This window comes from Felis catus, chromosome E3 (assembly GCF_018350175.1).
Source record: "Felis catus isolate Fca126 chromosome E3, F.catus_Fca126_mat1.0, whole genome shotgun sequence".
Classification (NCBI taxonomy): domain Eukaryota; kingdom Metazoa; phylum Chordata; class Mammalia; order Carnivora; family Felidae; genus Felis; species Felis catus.
The window spans coordinates 4,922,103-4,937,056 of record NC_058383.1 but is presented as its reverse complement, the minus strand read 5'-3'; the positions used below and the strand labels follow the sequence as shown (position 1 = coordinate 4,937,056).

The 14,954-nt window shown below is 47.0% G+C and overlaps 1 protein-coding gene across 4 annotated transcripts in view; it reads right to left on the bottom strand.

Annotated features, from left to right (window-relative positions):
* DAGLB (diacylglycerol lipase beta) overlaps positions 1–10,887 on the bottom strand; it is a 38,644-nt gene extending 27,757 nt beyond the window's left edge. For 3 of the 4 annotated variants that reach the window (XM_023246212.2, XM_023246211.2, XR_006591316.1), the window contains exons 1-3: positions 10,688–10,887; positions 8,805–8,956; positions 464–635 (exon numbers count right to left, since the gene is read on the bottom strand). In XM_023246212.2, the coding sequence (XP_023101980.1) occupies positions 464–635; positions 8,805–8,956; positions 10,688–10,782 (419 nt within the window). In that variant the 5' untranslated portion in view covers positions 10,783–10,887. Of the gene's footprint in view, positions 1–463; positions 636–8,804; positions 8,957–10,687 lie in introns of those variants that run through there. The other variant, XM_045048146.1, reaches the window with a different exon arrangement.
* Positions 10,888–14,954: the final 4,067 nt, after the last annotated feature.

Sequence of the window (14,954 nt, the reverse complement as noted above, 5' to 3'; positions counted from 1 at the left end):
ACCGCTGCCCGGGCGGCTCGGGAAGCCCCCCTTTCCTTCTCTGTAACAGGACGGGAATTAACTTGATCAGTTCTAGGACCGTTAGCCTGGAAAACGTGAAAGCCTGACTCCCAGGCAGCAGCCCCTGTCACAATTCCTGGCACTGCGTTTCTACTCCTCTTGCCTTTAGTTTTTGCCCTTGGTTCGGTATCTGGGTTTTCTTCCTTCTCATAACACAAGGGACGAAATGCAGAAAAATGAGAACCAGTGAGAAAGAAAATGACATCAGTACACGCATAACGAAAGATGAATTCTCATGTATGAACAAGCGTCTCCCAATGTTTATGACCTACTCAAAGAGGTCCCATTCCTAACGATTTCAGGAAGCCCCTGTGCATTGGGCTATCCGCAGTTACCCAGAAAGGTCTGTTGACTTCCATCTCACCTGAGACAAGAAGCCGAGAGAGAAGACGGAAGGCCTCACCTGACAACGACAGTGGCAATGATGCCATTCACAACCGTCTTGTCACACTGAATGTCGTCTGCTATCCAGGCGGCCCCCAGAGAAGCCCAGCCCATCTCTGGCAGAAAGAGCGCCAGGCGGACGTAAAGCAGCTTAGCCATGGATTTCCGCGGTCCAGGGTTACAGATGGTTCCTGAAACACAGAAGATATTCAAACTGGTCACCTGCTTCCTCAGACACTTCCTTCCCACAGAAACAGCAGAGCACCTATTAGCACGGTACCCACCTGGCTCCGTCTACTTGTAACTGGTACTCAAGGCCTAAGACTGACCGTCAGTGACCGATGAGGGGTGGGAACATGACAGAAAGCCTCCGGGTTCTACCTGGGGCGACCATATAATCATTGGCCAAACTGGGATACCTCTGAGAGAGGAAGGAGGAGCTGTTCATAATTATGCTGGCACGGCTGGCACCAAACAGAGCCGTCCCAGGCCAACAGACCTACACAGTCACCAAGTTCAAGCAGCCACAAGAATGACTCCACCACTTACTCAAGACCTATGGCGTTCAGGCACCATCTGAAACACTCCACGTCTGTTATTCTGTAATCCTCACAACTCTGAAAACAGTTACCATCCCATTTTTTTTTTTTTTTAATATTTATCTTTTGAGAGAGAGAGAGAGACACGGAGCACGAGTGGGGGAGGGCCAGACAGAGAGAGGGAGACACAGAATCCGAAGCAGGCTCCAGGCTCCGAGCTGTCAGCACAGAGCCCGACGCGGGGCTCGAACTCACGAACCATGAGATCATGACCTGAGCCGAAGTCAGATGCTCAACCGACTGAGCCACCCAGGTGCCCCCACCATCCCATTTAACAAATGAAGAAACTAAGGCTGGGAGAGCTTGGTAACTACTTTCTACAACATAATCCAGGTCTGTGTGGTCCCGGCTCTGTCTCACCAACGAACTCACTTTTGGGAAGTGAACAATTCTGATGCGCAAGATCACGTGAAGAGGCCTATTCAGACACGGACTTTTTTAATTTTTTTTAAACGTTTATTTATTTTTTGAGAGACAGAGAGACAGAACGTGAACGGGGGAGGAGCACGGAGAGAGGGAGGCAAAGAATCTGAAGCAGGCTCCAGGGTCTGAGCTGTCAGCACAGAGCCGTATGCGGGGCTCGAACCCATGAATTGGGAGATCACGACCTGAGCCGAAGTTGGATGCTTAACCGAGTGAGCCACCAAGGCGCCCCCAGACATGGCCTTTTTACTCTGCATACAAAACAAATCCAAGTATCAAGAGAGAGGCCTGGGTGCTTCAACTCCTGATGTTAAACATCAACTCTCTCCCTTCGGGAAAAAGTTGTGATAAAATACTGATTTAGGCAACATAAAAATGCCATGATTAAAACAAAAACAGTGAAGGAAAAAAGCCCCCAGAGCAATGATTGAAAACAAGATCTAAAGAATGATTTGGTGAGGAAATAGCCTTTAGGTTCCAAAAATGACCTCAGAGTCACATTTTAAAATGTTAGACACTACTGGGCCCCATTTTTGGCACAAAGACAAAATAGAAGGTAACCAAAACAACACTGTCTCTCTCTGAGGGACAAAGTGCAGGCATATGAAAAATCAGTGCTCTATCTGGAGCCCACTACTAACAATAGGCGATCACCCGCAAAACAGGAAACAGTATCTGGGCTCACTCACGGGGCACACCGGAAGGCAGTAGCTCCGAATAAGGGAATGCATTCCCCAACAGCACCTGGGCCCGAAACTCCCAACGTCCTGATACTATGCGAATGAAATAAATACGTAAATAGGGAAGCAGAAAATGGAGTTCTGATTAGGATTCCAAAGAGAAATAAAGATGCTGAAAAAAATCTCCTTTATATAGTCATTCCTATGAAAACGTTTTTATTTACATATAGATCTTCCTCTCAAGGCAAGGGGTCGCCAGGGCGGACTCAGCTGCTGCAGTGCGCGAGGCTGCTGCTGCCTCATAACGAGCGAGCAGAACTTCATCCTTGAATGGAATGTCCTCGGCACAGCCTTGGTCTTCATCAGGCATAGCCTTTATGTAAAAACCACAAAAGGCAGGCCCGTGTCACACAATCTTTGGCTCAACACCTCCAGACACTGCCGTAATCTTCTCCAGCACGAAACGAGCTGCAAGCTCGCATATAAATGCAGAGGAGATGCAAGGAAATGTCCCACAATCAGGGTCAAACACAGTGAACGGCAGACCCTGGAGGGTGAGGGTGTTCTTCCAAAATGTGGCTGTCATGAGGCTGGACCTTCCCTAATCAAACCTCCTACATGGGACCAACAGCAGGATTTCATCAGAGAGGTTCTCAAATCGAAACTGGAAACTACCACAATATCAAGATTCTCCCCAACTATGTTACACAGATGACCAGGAAAAAGAGGACAGGTAGATACACAGGCATCAGTCTTCTGGGCAAAGATGAGCTCCACTGGTTCCAAATGCGTCCTCTGCGACTGGGGCCGTTTCCTTTACAGAGTAAGGTCAGCCAAAAGCTACATAAACACTGTCTTTCAGTACAAGTGACAGGTTAATCACCGAGATGCCTCCCGGAACAGAAGGGGCAAAAGAAATTATCCGTGTATCAAGAATAAAATTAACCAATGTGCTATTACAAAATATAACTAAGGTGTGCCTGGGTGGCTAAGTCAGTTAAGGCGCCTGACTCTTGACCTCAGCACAGGTCTTGGTCTAAGGGTCATGAGTTCAGGACCCGCACTGGGCTCTATGCTGGGTGTGACACCTGCTTAAGAAAATAAAAATAGGGGCGCCTGGATGGCTCAATTAAGCGTCCGACTTCGGCTCAGGTCATGATTCCACGGTTTGTGGGTTCGAACCCTGCATCAGGCTCTGTGCTGACAGCTCAAAGCCTGGAGCCTGTTTCGGATTCAGTGTCTCCCTCTCTCTCTGCCCCTCCCCTGCTTGCGCGCTCTCTCTCTCAAAAAATGAATAAACGTTTTTTTAAAAATTAAAAAATAACAATTTACATACATATACAAAACTTACAATTTACAGAAAACTCATCAATTTTGTGCAGGTAATGCATGTAAAAAGGTAAAAAGTTCAAACAGTTCTAGTAAGTACATAGTATTAAGCCTCTGTACCCCAGTCTTTCGGTTGTCTTCTCTTCAGGAAAAGGTAGCAAACTACATACAAGGCCCTATATCTCAGTGTTTTGGAAATCACTCCTTACCTGTCCACAAAGCAGTCCCCATTCTTTGTAACATGTGCAAAGACCCAACCCATGGCCTAGTGACAGGAATGGGGTTTGTTCTGATCTTTCATACCTACGAATAGCACTGCAATGAACGTCCCTACAAGGACATCTTCCCCCCACCCCCCATTTTTATTTACATTCTAGCCAGTTAACATACAGTGCAATATCAGTTCAGGAGTAGAATTTAGTGATTCGCCACCCACACGTAACACCCACTGCTCATCACAAGGGCCCTCCTTAGTAGCAACCTCTTGCCTCCCTCCATCAACGCTGTCTGTCCTCTATTGTTAAGAGTCTCTTAACATTTTTTTTTTCCCTTCCTATATATTCATCTGTTTTGTTTCTTCACCTACAAGGACTTGTCTTCACACGTGCAAAAATATACGAAAATACTGCCTAATACACAGTGTGCTTCCCAAATCTGGCTTCCAACGTATACTTACAAACAAAACGAGCTGCTTATTTCCGCACAGCCTTGCCAACTCCATGTATCATGTGGGTGACTTTTTGTTATGGCGACTGAGGCTGAACGTTTTTAGTACATGTAAAAGTCACTTATATTTATTTTACTGTTTATGACCTTTGCCCGTTTTTCTACTGATGATCAGTCTTTTTCTTATTTATTGTAGTAGGACCCCTAATACATGAAGAAGATTGGCTTTAAGTCTCATAGTCTCATATGTTACAATATTGTTTTCGTTTTGCTTTTTTTAACCTTATGATATTTTTCTGAAATTTACTTAAGATATATATATTTTGATGTTTATTTATATATTTTGAGAAAGAGAGAGAAGGTACGTGCACACACGCACGCAGGTACAAGAGGGGCATAGGGAGAAAGAGAATCCCAAGCAGGCTCCGCACTGTCAGCACAGAGCCCTATGTGGGGCTCAATCCTACGAACCGTGAGATCATGACCTAAGCCAAAATCAAGAGCCACCGAGGTGCCCTTAATAAGGCATACAATAGGGGCGCCTGGGTGGCGCAGTCGGTTGGGCGTCCGACTTCAGCCAGGTCACGATCTCGCAGTCCGTGAGTTCGAGCCCCGCGTCGGGCTCTGGGCTGATGATGGCTCGGAGCCTGGAGCCTGTTTCCGATTCTGTGTCTCCCTCTCTCTCTGCCCCTCCCCCGTTCATGCTCTGTCTCTCTGTGTCCCAAAAATAAATAAAAAACATTGAAAAAAAAAAAATTTTAATAAAAAAAAAAAAAAAAAATAAGGCATACAATATTATTTGTAACACACTGGCAATTAAACTAACATGCTTTATAAAGTACTGTTTTTAGTTCGGTTGTGGTATCTCCAGCCACAAGTAACAAAAGGTTTAAGAACAGGAAGGACCTGTCCTGACTTCAGGGACTGGAAGTGCAGAGCCAAGACAGGTGTCACCGGCATTCTTGCTTCTCACGGCTCTGCCCTCCTTTGTGTGTCAGCTCATCCTAGGCTGTGAGTAGAGATACAGCAGGGATTCAGCAGCTTATCCATACACAGAATCACCCAGGGCAAAAACTGTGTTCCTTCTGGATCTTTCCTACAGGAGCAAGGAATTGGGTCACATGTCCACTGGCTCATCCATGAGAATCATTCCTGAGCTGGGTGGAGGGTCAGCTTCTCTGACACACACACTTCCTATGTGAGCGAGGCGGGGAGGAGGGGGTGTCCTGAGTAAAACTGGAAGAGGCTGCTGGACGGGCAACCTCCCTATAACACACACACAACCAGCACATAATGCTTAACATGTACACCAACATGTTAAAAAAAAAATTTTTTTAATATATATATATTTTTTCAACATTTATTTGTTTTGGGGACAGAGAGAGACAGAGCATGAACGGGGGAGGGGCAGAGAGACAGGGAGACACAGAATCGGAAACAGGCTCCAGGCTCTGAGCCATCAGCCCAGAGCCTGACGTGGGGCTCGAACTCACGGACCGTAAGATCGTGACCTGGCTGAAGTTGGACGCTTAACCGACTGCGCCACCCAGGCGCCCCTAATATTTATTTTTAAGAGAGAGAGAGAGAGAGAGAGAGAGAGAGAGAGAGAGAGAGAGAACAGGAGTGGGGGAGCGGCAGAGAGAGACAGGGAGACGCAGATCAGAAGTAGGCTCCAGGTTCTGAGCTGTCAGCACAGAGCCCAACACGGGGCTCGAACCCACAAACTGTGAGGTCATGCATGACCTGAGCTGAAGTCAGACGCTCAAACAACTGAGCCACCCAGGCGCCTCAACCCGTTATATGTTTTCTGAGCCCTGACCATGAATGTGAGATGGTGCAAGCATTAAGCAAAGGCTCAGGAGGAAGAGCCTCAGTGAACATGGCCATCCATCACAGGGTGTGAAAGTGCCCTGACACCACCAAAAATATCAGGAAAAAAATACTTAAGGGAAAAAAAAGCTACATTACTGCTTTAAATCTGAACCTCCTGATATAGCTGTACACTTGGTCTCCTAACCAGAATATGACATGAACAGAAAGGGCAAATAAATGAGATGATGCTACGGGCACCTGGGTGGCTCAGTTGGTTGAGTTTCCGACTTAGGCTCAGGTCATGATCTCACAGTTCATGGGTTTGAGCTCCACATCGGGCTCTGTGCTGACAGCTCAGAGCTTGGAGCCTGCTTCGGATTTTGTGTCTCCCTCCCTCTGTCTCTGTCTCTGTCTCTCTCTCTGTCTCTCTCTCTCTCTCTGCCCCTCCCTGACTCATGCTTGGTCTCTCTCTCTCTCTCTCAAAAATAAACATTTAAAAAAATTTTAATAATTTAAAAAACTAAAAAACTAAAATAAATGAATAATAAATAATAAAATAAATGAGACAATGCCATAGCTGAAATGACACCAATCTAACTACTTCATCTTTCAGAAATTCAGCCTTCATTAAAAAACTCTTTAGTGCTGGGGCACCTGGCTGGCTCAGTCAGTAGAGCATGCAACTGCTGACTGCTGAGCTAAGGGTCAGTTCAAGATCTACGTTGGGGGTAGAGTTTATTTCAAACAAAAACAAAAACATAAAGGTACTTCTCCCAATGGGGAATTACACAGATCACAAAACTGGGACGTTCTTCGTGCACTCACGTTTCCAGGGCCATGCTGAAATACCCAGAGCTCTCTTTCCTATACATTTCTCTAGGAAGTGGTCACAAGCCACACTCCTTGGTCGTCCAAAACCCTATGGTCTTTCTCATGAAACACTTGGCCACTGAGCGACCACCACCTTTTAAGTTTCAGTTGGTCATTCCAAACCATCAAGATCGTGATCCTGCCACCCAGTTTTACCATCTTCATTTTGAGTGTGTAAGCATGCCTCCTGCAGCCCCATTCAAGTAACGATGAAATGCACTGGAGAGCGGCACACCATACATCCTTGCCTTTGATACTTCCTAATGCGCCACACTGCTTGGCTCATCCTGTGAGCCTAAGCAATCATATAGGGAAGGTTCCCAACATTTTGGGTGAAGTGACTAGTAAAAACCCTAACACACAGAAAAGAATTATCACTTAAACAAAATTTTTGTTAATCTTTATTTATTTTTGAGAGAGAGAGAGAGAGAGAGAGAGAGAGAGAGAGAGAGAGAGAGAGAGAATCTGAAGCAGGCTCCAGGCTCTGAGCTGTCAGCACAGAGCCCGACGCGGGGCTTGAACCCACAGATTGTGAGGTCATGACCTGAGCCAAAGTCAGACACTTAACCGACTGAGCCACCCAGGTGCCCCAGAAAGAATTATCATTAAGAATAGACAGGACTCCTGGGGCACCTGGGTGGCTCAGGTGGTTGAGCGTCCGACTTTGACTCAGGTCATGATCTCGCGGTTTGTGAGTTCAAGCCCCGCATTGGGCTCTGTGCTGACAGCTCAGAGCCTGGAGTCTGCTTCGGATTCTGTGTCTCCCTCTCTCTCTCTGCCCCTCCCCCACTCATGCTCTGTTTCTCTCACTCTCAAAAATAAATGAACATAAAAAAATAGAATTCTTATAACTCACTAATAAAAATGACAAATAACCCCACTTGAAACTGGGCAAAGGATCTGAGTAGACACACCTCCAAAGATGATATACAAATGGCCACTAAGCATATGAGAGGATGCTCAATACCATTAGTCCTCAAGGAGATGCAAATCAGGGCGCCTGGATGGCTCAGCTGGTTAAATGTCTAACTTTGGCTCAGGTCATGATCTTGCGGTTCATGAGATTCAGCCCCGTGTCGGACTCTGTGCTGACAGCTCAGAGCCTGGAGCCTGCTTCGGATTCTGTGTCTCCCTCACTCTCTGCCCCTCCCCTCCTCCTGTTTGTGCGTTCTCCACCCCCCCAAAATAAATAAACCTTAAAAAAAAATTAAAAAAAAAAAAAAAGGAACTGCAAATCAAAACCACAATGAAGTGCACTAGGATGGCTATGCTCGAAAAGGCAGACAATGAGAAGTGTTGGTGAGGATGTAGAGAAATGGAAACGCTTCATAAACTGAAATAAAAATGGTACAGCTGCTTGGAAAACAGTCTGGCAGCTCCTCAGAAGGTTAAACACACGGTGACCACATGATCTAACAATTCCACCCTAGGTACGTCCGAGAGACACAAAAACCTCTATGTACACAAAAACATGGATCTGGATGTTCATAGTGGCATTATTTATAATAGCCCAAAAGTGTAAAATAACTCCAAATGCCCACCAACTGGCAAACGGATAAGTAAAATGTGGCATATACATTCAATGTAATTAACATTACTCAACCATAAGAAGAATGAAGTACTGACACGCTAAAACATGAATCAACCTTGAAAACATGCTAAGTTTGGAGCCAGACCCAACGGCCACATGGTGGATGATTCTACCTATATGAGGCAGAATGGCCAAACCTACAGACAGAAAGCAGATACATGGATGGCTAGAGCTGCGGAAATCCGGAAAAATGAGGAATGATTGCTAATGGGTATAGGATTTCTTTCAGGGATGATGAAAATGTTCCAGAACTGTGGTGATGGCTGGACAGCTCTGTGAACAGACTAAAAATCTTTGACCTGCACACTTTAAATGGGAGAATTGTACAGTATGTGAATTATATCTCAATCAAGCTGTTAAAGAACAGACGGCAAATACAAAAGGCTTTACCTTTCATGCTGACACATACGATGGCTGTCAGGGTACATATTATAACTGCTAGGAGGACAATAAGAACAATCAAGTAACTGCTGAGGAGGACACCGCCAGCACAGTCCAGCTTGCCTCTGTGCAGGAGGTACAAAGTCAAAATGCCAATCCACCTGCCAAGAGATAGGGAGAGTCAGAAATGGAATCCAAGGAACTACTCTGCAAAACATAACAGAAAGAAATAAAAGGAGTTAACATTTCTAAAATTTTTTTTTAAATATTTAAAAATAAAAATTTTAAAGAAGTTAACATTTCCCCAAACAAGGTGAAATTTACTTTGGACTAAAATTTTCTTCGATAAAAGACCTAAAAAAAATAATAAAAAATCTACTAAGCCAATTAAAAAGTATGACTTTAAAAAAATTAGCTTTATACTTTCTGTGCCTACATGACTGCCCTTATTCTATGCCTGCTGTAGTTCATAAGAGGTATTTAACGCCATACGCAAACATACTATGAACTGCTGAAAAACAGCAACCCCATAATGACTCAGAAAGATGCAACCGTAGAAGCACCTGGGTGGCTCAGTCGGTTGAACATCTGTCTCTTGGTTTCAGCTGACATCATGATCTCGTGGTTCATGAGTTCAAGCCCCGAGCTGGCAGTGCACAGAGCCCGCTTGGGATTCATTCATTCATATTCTCTCTCTCGACCTCTGCCCCTCTCCCACTCAGGTTCCTCCCCCCCCCCCCAAATAAATTAATGAAAAAAAGAAATATGCAACTGTAAATCAACAAAGTACATGCTTGCTAAATTATTAACAAGATAGCGTTTACTCCTGTGTATTAAAGAGAAATTGACACATTGTAATCTGCTGTGTGATACAAAAGCAGCAGGCAAGAAGTTATCCAAAGACCATGGATAGTGAACGCTGATAAGCGTGAAAGGCCAAGTATTGCGACTTCGAGATTTCAGTGCAGCACTTCAGTGCAGAATAACAATAAAGACAACCCCAAACAAGGCAAAGTAATAGCGACCGGTCCCCAGAGGTATTTCAGCAAAGGGCAGAGCACCCCTGGCAAGAACGCTGTATTAAGGATTCAAGCCCAGAGGTGGAACTGGACTAGATAACATCTTATGCTTTTGTATAAGACTTTGGGTCTGGAAATAATATTGGGAAACGATTTCAGAGGCTCAGCTCTGGAAATTACGAAACTACTGAGAAGCCACTTCCAATATTTCGTGTTTTTGTATTCCTTTCCCCTCAAGAATGTGTTTTTAAAAAATTACAGTGGTGCTGTTTAATTCCCTGCTCAGACCGGCTGGGAACAGACCTCAGGAGCCCAATTCCAGTTCCCATGGGTTCCACACTTGGAAAGACGAGAGGGTACATATTTCCCGAGCCTGAGCCTGACTGCTCCTCATGCATGGAACTCGGCCACAACCAGCTCGGGAACGGCAGCCACGCTATTATGTTCCATCTTTCCTCTGGCGGACAAAAGATGCCCTGCGTTTCCAGGCCGAGCGCCGTGATCATGCAAGGGCTGCTCCCCGGCTCCAGGAAGCGGAACCGGAGGTCACGGCCTTTGGTCGGGAACGACGTTCCGGAGGCTCCCAGGGCCAGGCCTAGGCGCCGCACGCGACGGGCGCCGGTGCCACGGGACCCACCTGGGTGCCCCCGGGCCTGGCCGACCCGCTCCGGCCTCGGTGAGCCCTCCGTGAAATGGGTAGAGCGGCAGCACCCAGGTCCTCGGCGGCGGGGAGGCCCCGATGCGGGAACGTGGGGCCCGAGTCGGCGCGCACAAACCCGGCGACACGGACGCTACTCCCGGACCCGCTCCCTGCGCACCCCGGCCGGCCGGCCGGCCGGCCGGCCGCCAGCCCACACAGCCCGCCGCCCTTACCACACCACTCGCAGGGACAGCTCGAAGAACCCCGGGAAGACCAGGTCGTCACTGGCGATGGCCCATCGCCGACCGAAGAGCACCATCCCGGGCATGGCGGAGGCCCCGCTGCCCGGCCTCGGGCCAGCCTCCCGCGCGCCGGCGGCCACTGGAAACCCCGCGCCCTCTCGGAACCAACGCCAAACTGACTGCGACTCCGCGCAGGCGCGCGCTAGGGCCCGGCCCGGCGCACGCGCACTGAGCCCCCTCGCAGCAGCGGGACGCTCCGCGCCTGCGCAGATACACTGACCCCGGAGGACTCTGGTTGGCTTGATAGCTGTTTTTGCACGGGAGGGAAGTCCGTTCTGACAATATTCCCGTTTTGTAGGTAAGGACTCTTCAGGCCCGGAGAAATTGCCCTCCCCACCGAGATCCACGGCTGTTAATGGCGGATCTGAGGCTCATCCCAGGTCTGTGGGCTTCGAGGCGTGTGACCATCGATGCTCCCTGCGGTCAGGAGTGCCGCGTTAGGACGCCTCTGAGTTCCGGGTCTGAAACCACCTGGCGGCTCGGGGCTGGGGCGTGGGGGTGATAGCCTGATCCGCGCCCCTTCCCCGCGAGCAGGCGGTCGCCTAGTGGCGTGGTTTCTGAGCACTTAGCACCTCCACTCTCCTCCACCCTCGTCCCAGCCTCCTTTGCCTTATGCCTGGTCCGATCTCATTGTGCCCCTCATTCTGCTGTTACTCCTCTCGCCCCCGACAAGGTATTTCCCCTGAATACACTTTGTGCGTAACATTGACTCCAACCCCCCACCCCCACTCCGGAAAGGTTTTTCCCTGGTAGTCACACATCAAGTCTGTCAGTGCGTGACTGTATGTCTCCCTGGGTTTGGGTTACCATTCTCTCTCTCCGTCACCCCGCTGCCTGCCGCCTTCCCCAACCCCCAACCCCCAAATACAGCAAGTTCATTGTCGCCCCAGGGCTTTTACATTTTCTGTGTCCTCTGCCAGGGCTGCTCCTCCCCGGGTAGTTCCATGTCTCTCTCTCAGTTCATTCAGGCCTCAGCGCCAGTGTCCGGGTCTCAAAGACGCCTTCTGTGGCCACCTTATCTAAACAGTTGTACACCCTCCTGTTTCCATTCCCTTACCCTGCTTTAGTTTTTCTCATAATAATTACTCCGTGACACTGCACCATGTTTGTTATACCTCTCTCCTCCCACCTTAGGGTGTAAATTACACGAGCAATTTACCCTGTCCATCTTGTTGACTGCTGTGCACGTGATAGAGCACATTACAGGCACTTACTAAATAGTTGATGAATGAATAAATAAATTCATTAAATGTCAAGATTTTCTAAGTCTGAAGTTCCTTCTAAAGGGCAAAATTTCAGGGTTAAGTATAAAATTGAAATTGTATTGATGGTTGTGGAAATCGTACAGAGATTGTAAATGGGGATGTTACAAGGTTTCTATAGAAAAGAGAACTATTCATTATAAAATAAGTACTTGAGTACTTGGTGTGGCCAGTGACTTAATCAGAGAGGTCAGGGAGGACTTCCCTGAAAAAGATACTAAAACGAGATTGGAGGAAGAGTAGGAAAAGAGGGTGATTCTGAAGTTAGAGAGGCCTGTGTCTATGATCCGAATATTCTCAAATGTAATACTTCCCTTTTGAAAGCAGGATTTGTAAGGCTTAGGAGTAAGAAAATTCTTCGATATAAACTTTTGTTAGTAAAGATAAGCTGTCAATGTTAAGAACAATAACAACCCACAAAACTATCATTTCAAAGAGGTAGTGTGCATATTAAAAAAACGTATTTTGGGGCGCCTGGGTGGCTCAGTCGGTTGAGCATCCGACTTCGGCTCAGGTCATGATCTCACAGTCCATGAGTTCGAGCCCCGCATCAGGCTCTGTGCTAACAGCTCGGAGCCTGGAGCCTGCTTCGGATTCTGTGTCTCCCTCTCTCACTGCCCCTCCCCCGCTCATTCTCTCTCTCTCTCTCTCTCTCTCTCTCTCTCTCTCTCCCAAAAATAAATATAACAATTAAAAAATAAAAATAAAAAACGTATTTTGAATAGTTCTAATCTCTGCAAGTTATGTCCTATTTCCGTATAACATTCCATTGGTTGAATTAGAGCTATTTTATTTTTTAAAGTTTATTTTGAGAGAGACAGAAAGCACGAGCAGAAGAGGGGCAGAGAAAGAGGGGGAGAGAGAGAATCCCAAGTAGGTTCCATGTGGTCAGTGCACAGAGTCTGATGCAGGGCTCGAATTCACAAACTGAGATCATGACCTGAGCCAAAGTCAGACACTTAACTTACTGAGCCACCCAGGTGCCCCAAATTAGAGCTATTTAAAAACATTAACTTGGAGAAACAGTGATCTTTACTTTCATTTTTCCAAATCAACTGATTCATTTCTTCCACTATTCCTTTAGCACTTAATTTTCTTTCATATGAGTAAATCCCTGTCCTGAGTAAAATTAATACCCTTGCATTTAGACTCTGTCAGATGGGTGTCGGGCAATGTTAGCTAGGTGATCTTTCAGGAATTTGGACAGTTGTTTTTCTAAGGCCTTCTTGACAGCCCTGAGATCTTCAATTCTCAGAATTCCAAGTAAACTTAAGTGACTTTTTTAGTTTCGGGGCACACCAGTTTCCCTATTACACAACCATTAATTGTCTTAGAACCCTTAGTAGAAGAATAAATATGTTGCGTATTTCCATTCTGTTTTGGTAATAGAGTCAAGTGTAGTGTAACATTTGCCTTGAGACTTTCACCTTTAAAGTGCTCAAGGCGATCAGAGCGCCCGGGTGACTCGGTTGGGCATCCAATTGACTCAGGTCATGATCTCACGGGTCGTGAGTTCAAGCCCCGTGTCGGTCTCCGCACTGGCAGCCTGGAGCCTGCTTTGGATTCTGTGTCTCCCGCTCTCTCTGCGCCTTCTCCACTCATGCTCTGTGTCTCTCTCAAAAATAAATATTAAGAAAAAAATGTTTTTTAAATTAAGTGCTCGAGGTGAAACTAGGAGTGGAGACCTGGAATATTCTAATGTTGTAAAAAAGTGTCCCTGTCTTTTTAAAAGATTAGTGCTATATTATGCTGCAACTTTCTTTAAAATCCAATGCTAAGAGGGAATTGTTTCAGAATCAGTAGGAGAAATACCCACAGCACCTATACAAGACGCCGCCACGCTACAAAGGCTAACTCAGAGGGGTAAAGGGAGTGTCCCCTGTACTGAGCAGGGCGCGTTTCTTGCTAATTCCACATTCAGTCACTAGAGGGCGAAGGACACAGGAGAAAAAAAAGCCCACGTGGAGCCCCAATTCAATCAGCTCTTGTTAGATGGCACTCAGGTGGTTTGGGGAAGGTACTTAAGAGTCAAGGTCTGCAGATGCATTGCTCTCCCAACAAGGGCAAAATTGACCAGTGTTCTCAAATAGGCCCCAGGAACTCCTGCCAGAAGTGGTTTCCAGCCAGCTTGCAAGGCAGCTGTCCCCAAACTAAGCACAATGGGAGGGGAGCAGGGGGTCACAGAGGTGCTGAGCACTTAATGTGTGTGCCTCAAGTTCTATTTTGAGCTTCACAGACATGGGCTCATTCACACCTCACAAAAATCCTACAGCAAGAGTCTGCAGGTAACAGAGGGAAGAGACTCGTTAATCCAGGGTCACAGAGCTAGAGTGTGAGGAGCTGAGACTCCTAAAACAAGGCTGATCCCAAAGCTTGTGATTTTCTTACTCAGGGTTCCCACTAACCACTTAGGATTTTTTTTTAAGTTTATTTATTGGGGGGGGGGGGGTGAGAGGGAGAGAATCCCAAATCCCAAGCAGGCTTCGCGCGATCAGCACAGAGCCCAACTAGAGGCTCAATCTCACAAACCGTAAGATATGACCTGAGCCAAAATCGAGTTGGACGCTTAACTGACTGAGCCACCTAAGCGCCCTTAACCACTTTTTTAAAGTTTATTTATTTATTTTGAGAGAAAGCAAGAGAGCACAGGAGGGGCAGAGAGAGGGAGAGCGAATCCCAAGCAGACTCTGCATCGCCAGCATGGAGCCCGAGCTAGAGCTCGAACCCACTAGCCTCGAGATCATGACCTGAGCCAAAGTCGGAAGCTTAACCGATTGAGCCACCCAGGCGCCCCTCACTTGTGATTTCTATTGAAAGGAAATCTGTGCTTGACCTTTCCAGGGAGTCATCCAACCTAGTGGCATCTTAGGAAAAACTGGACTGGATCTTCTCCCAAGGGTTTCCACCTGCAACCTTCCCCTCCCCCCCCCCCAACC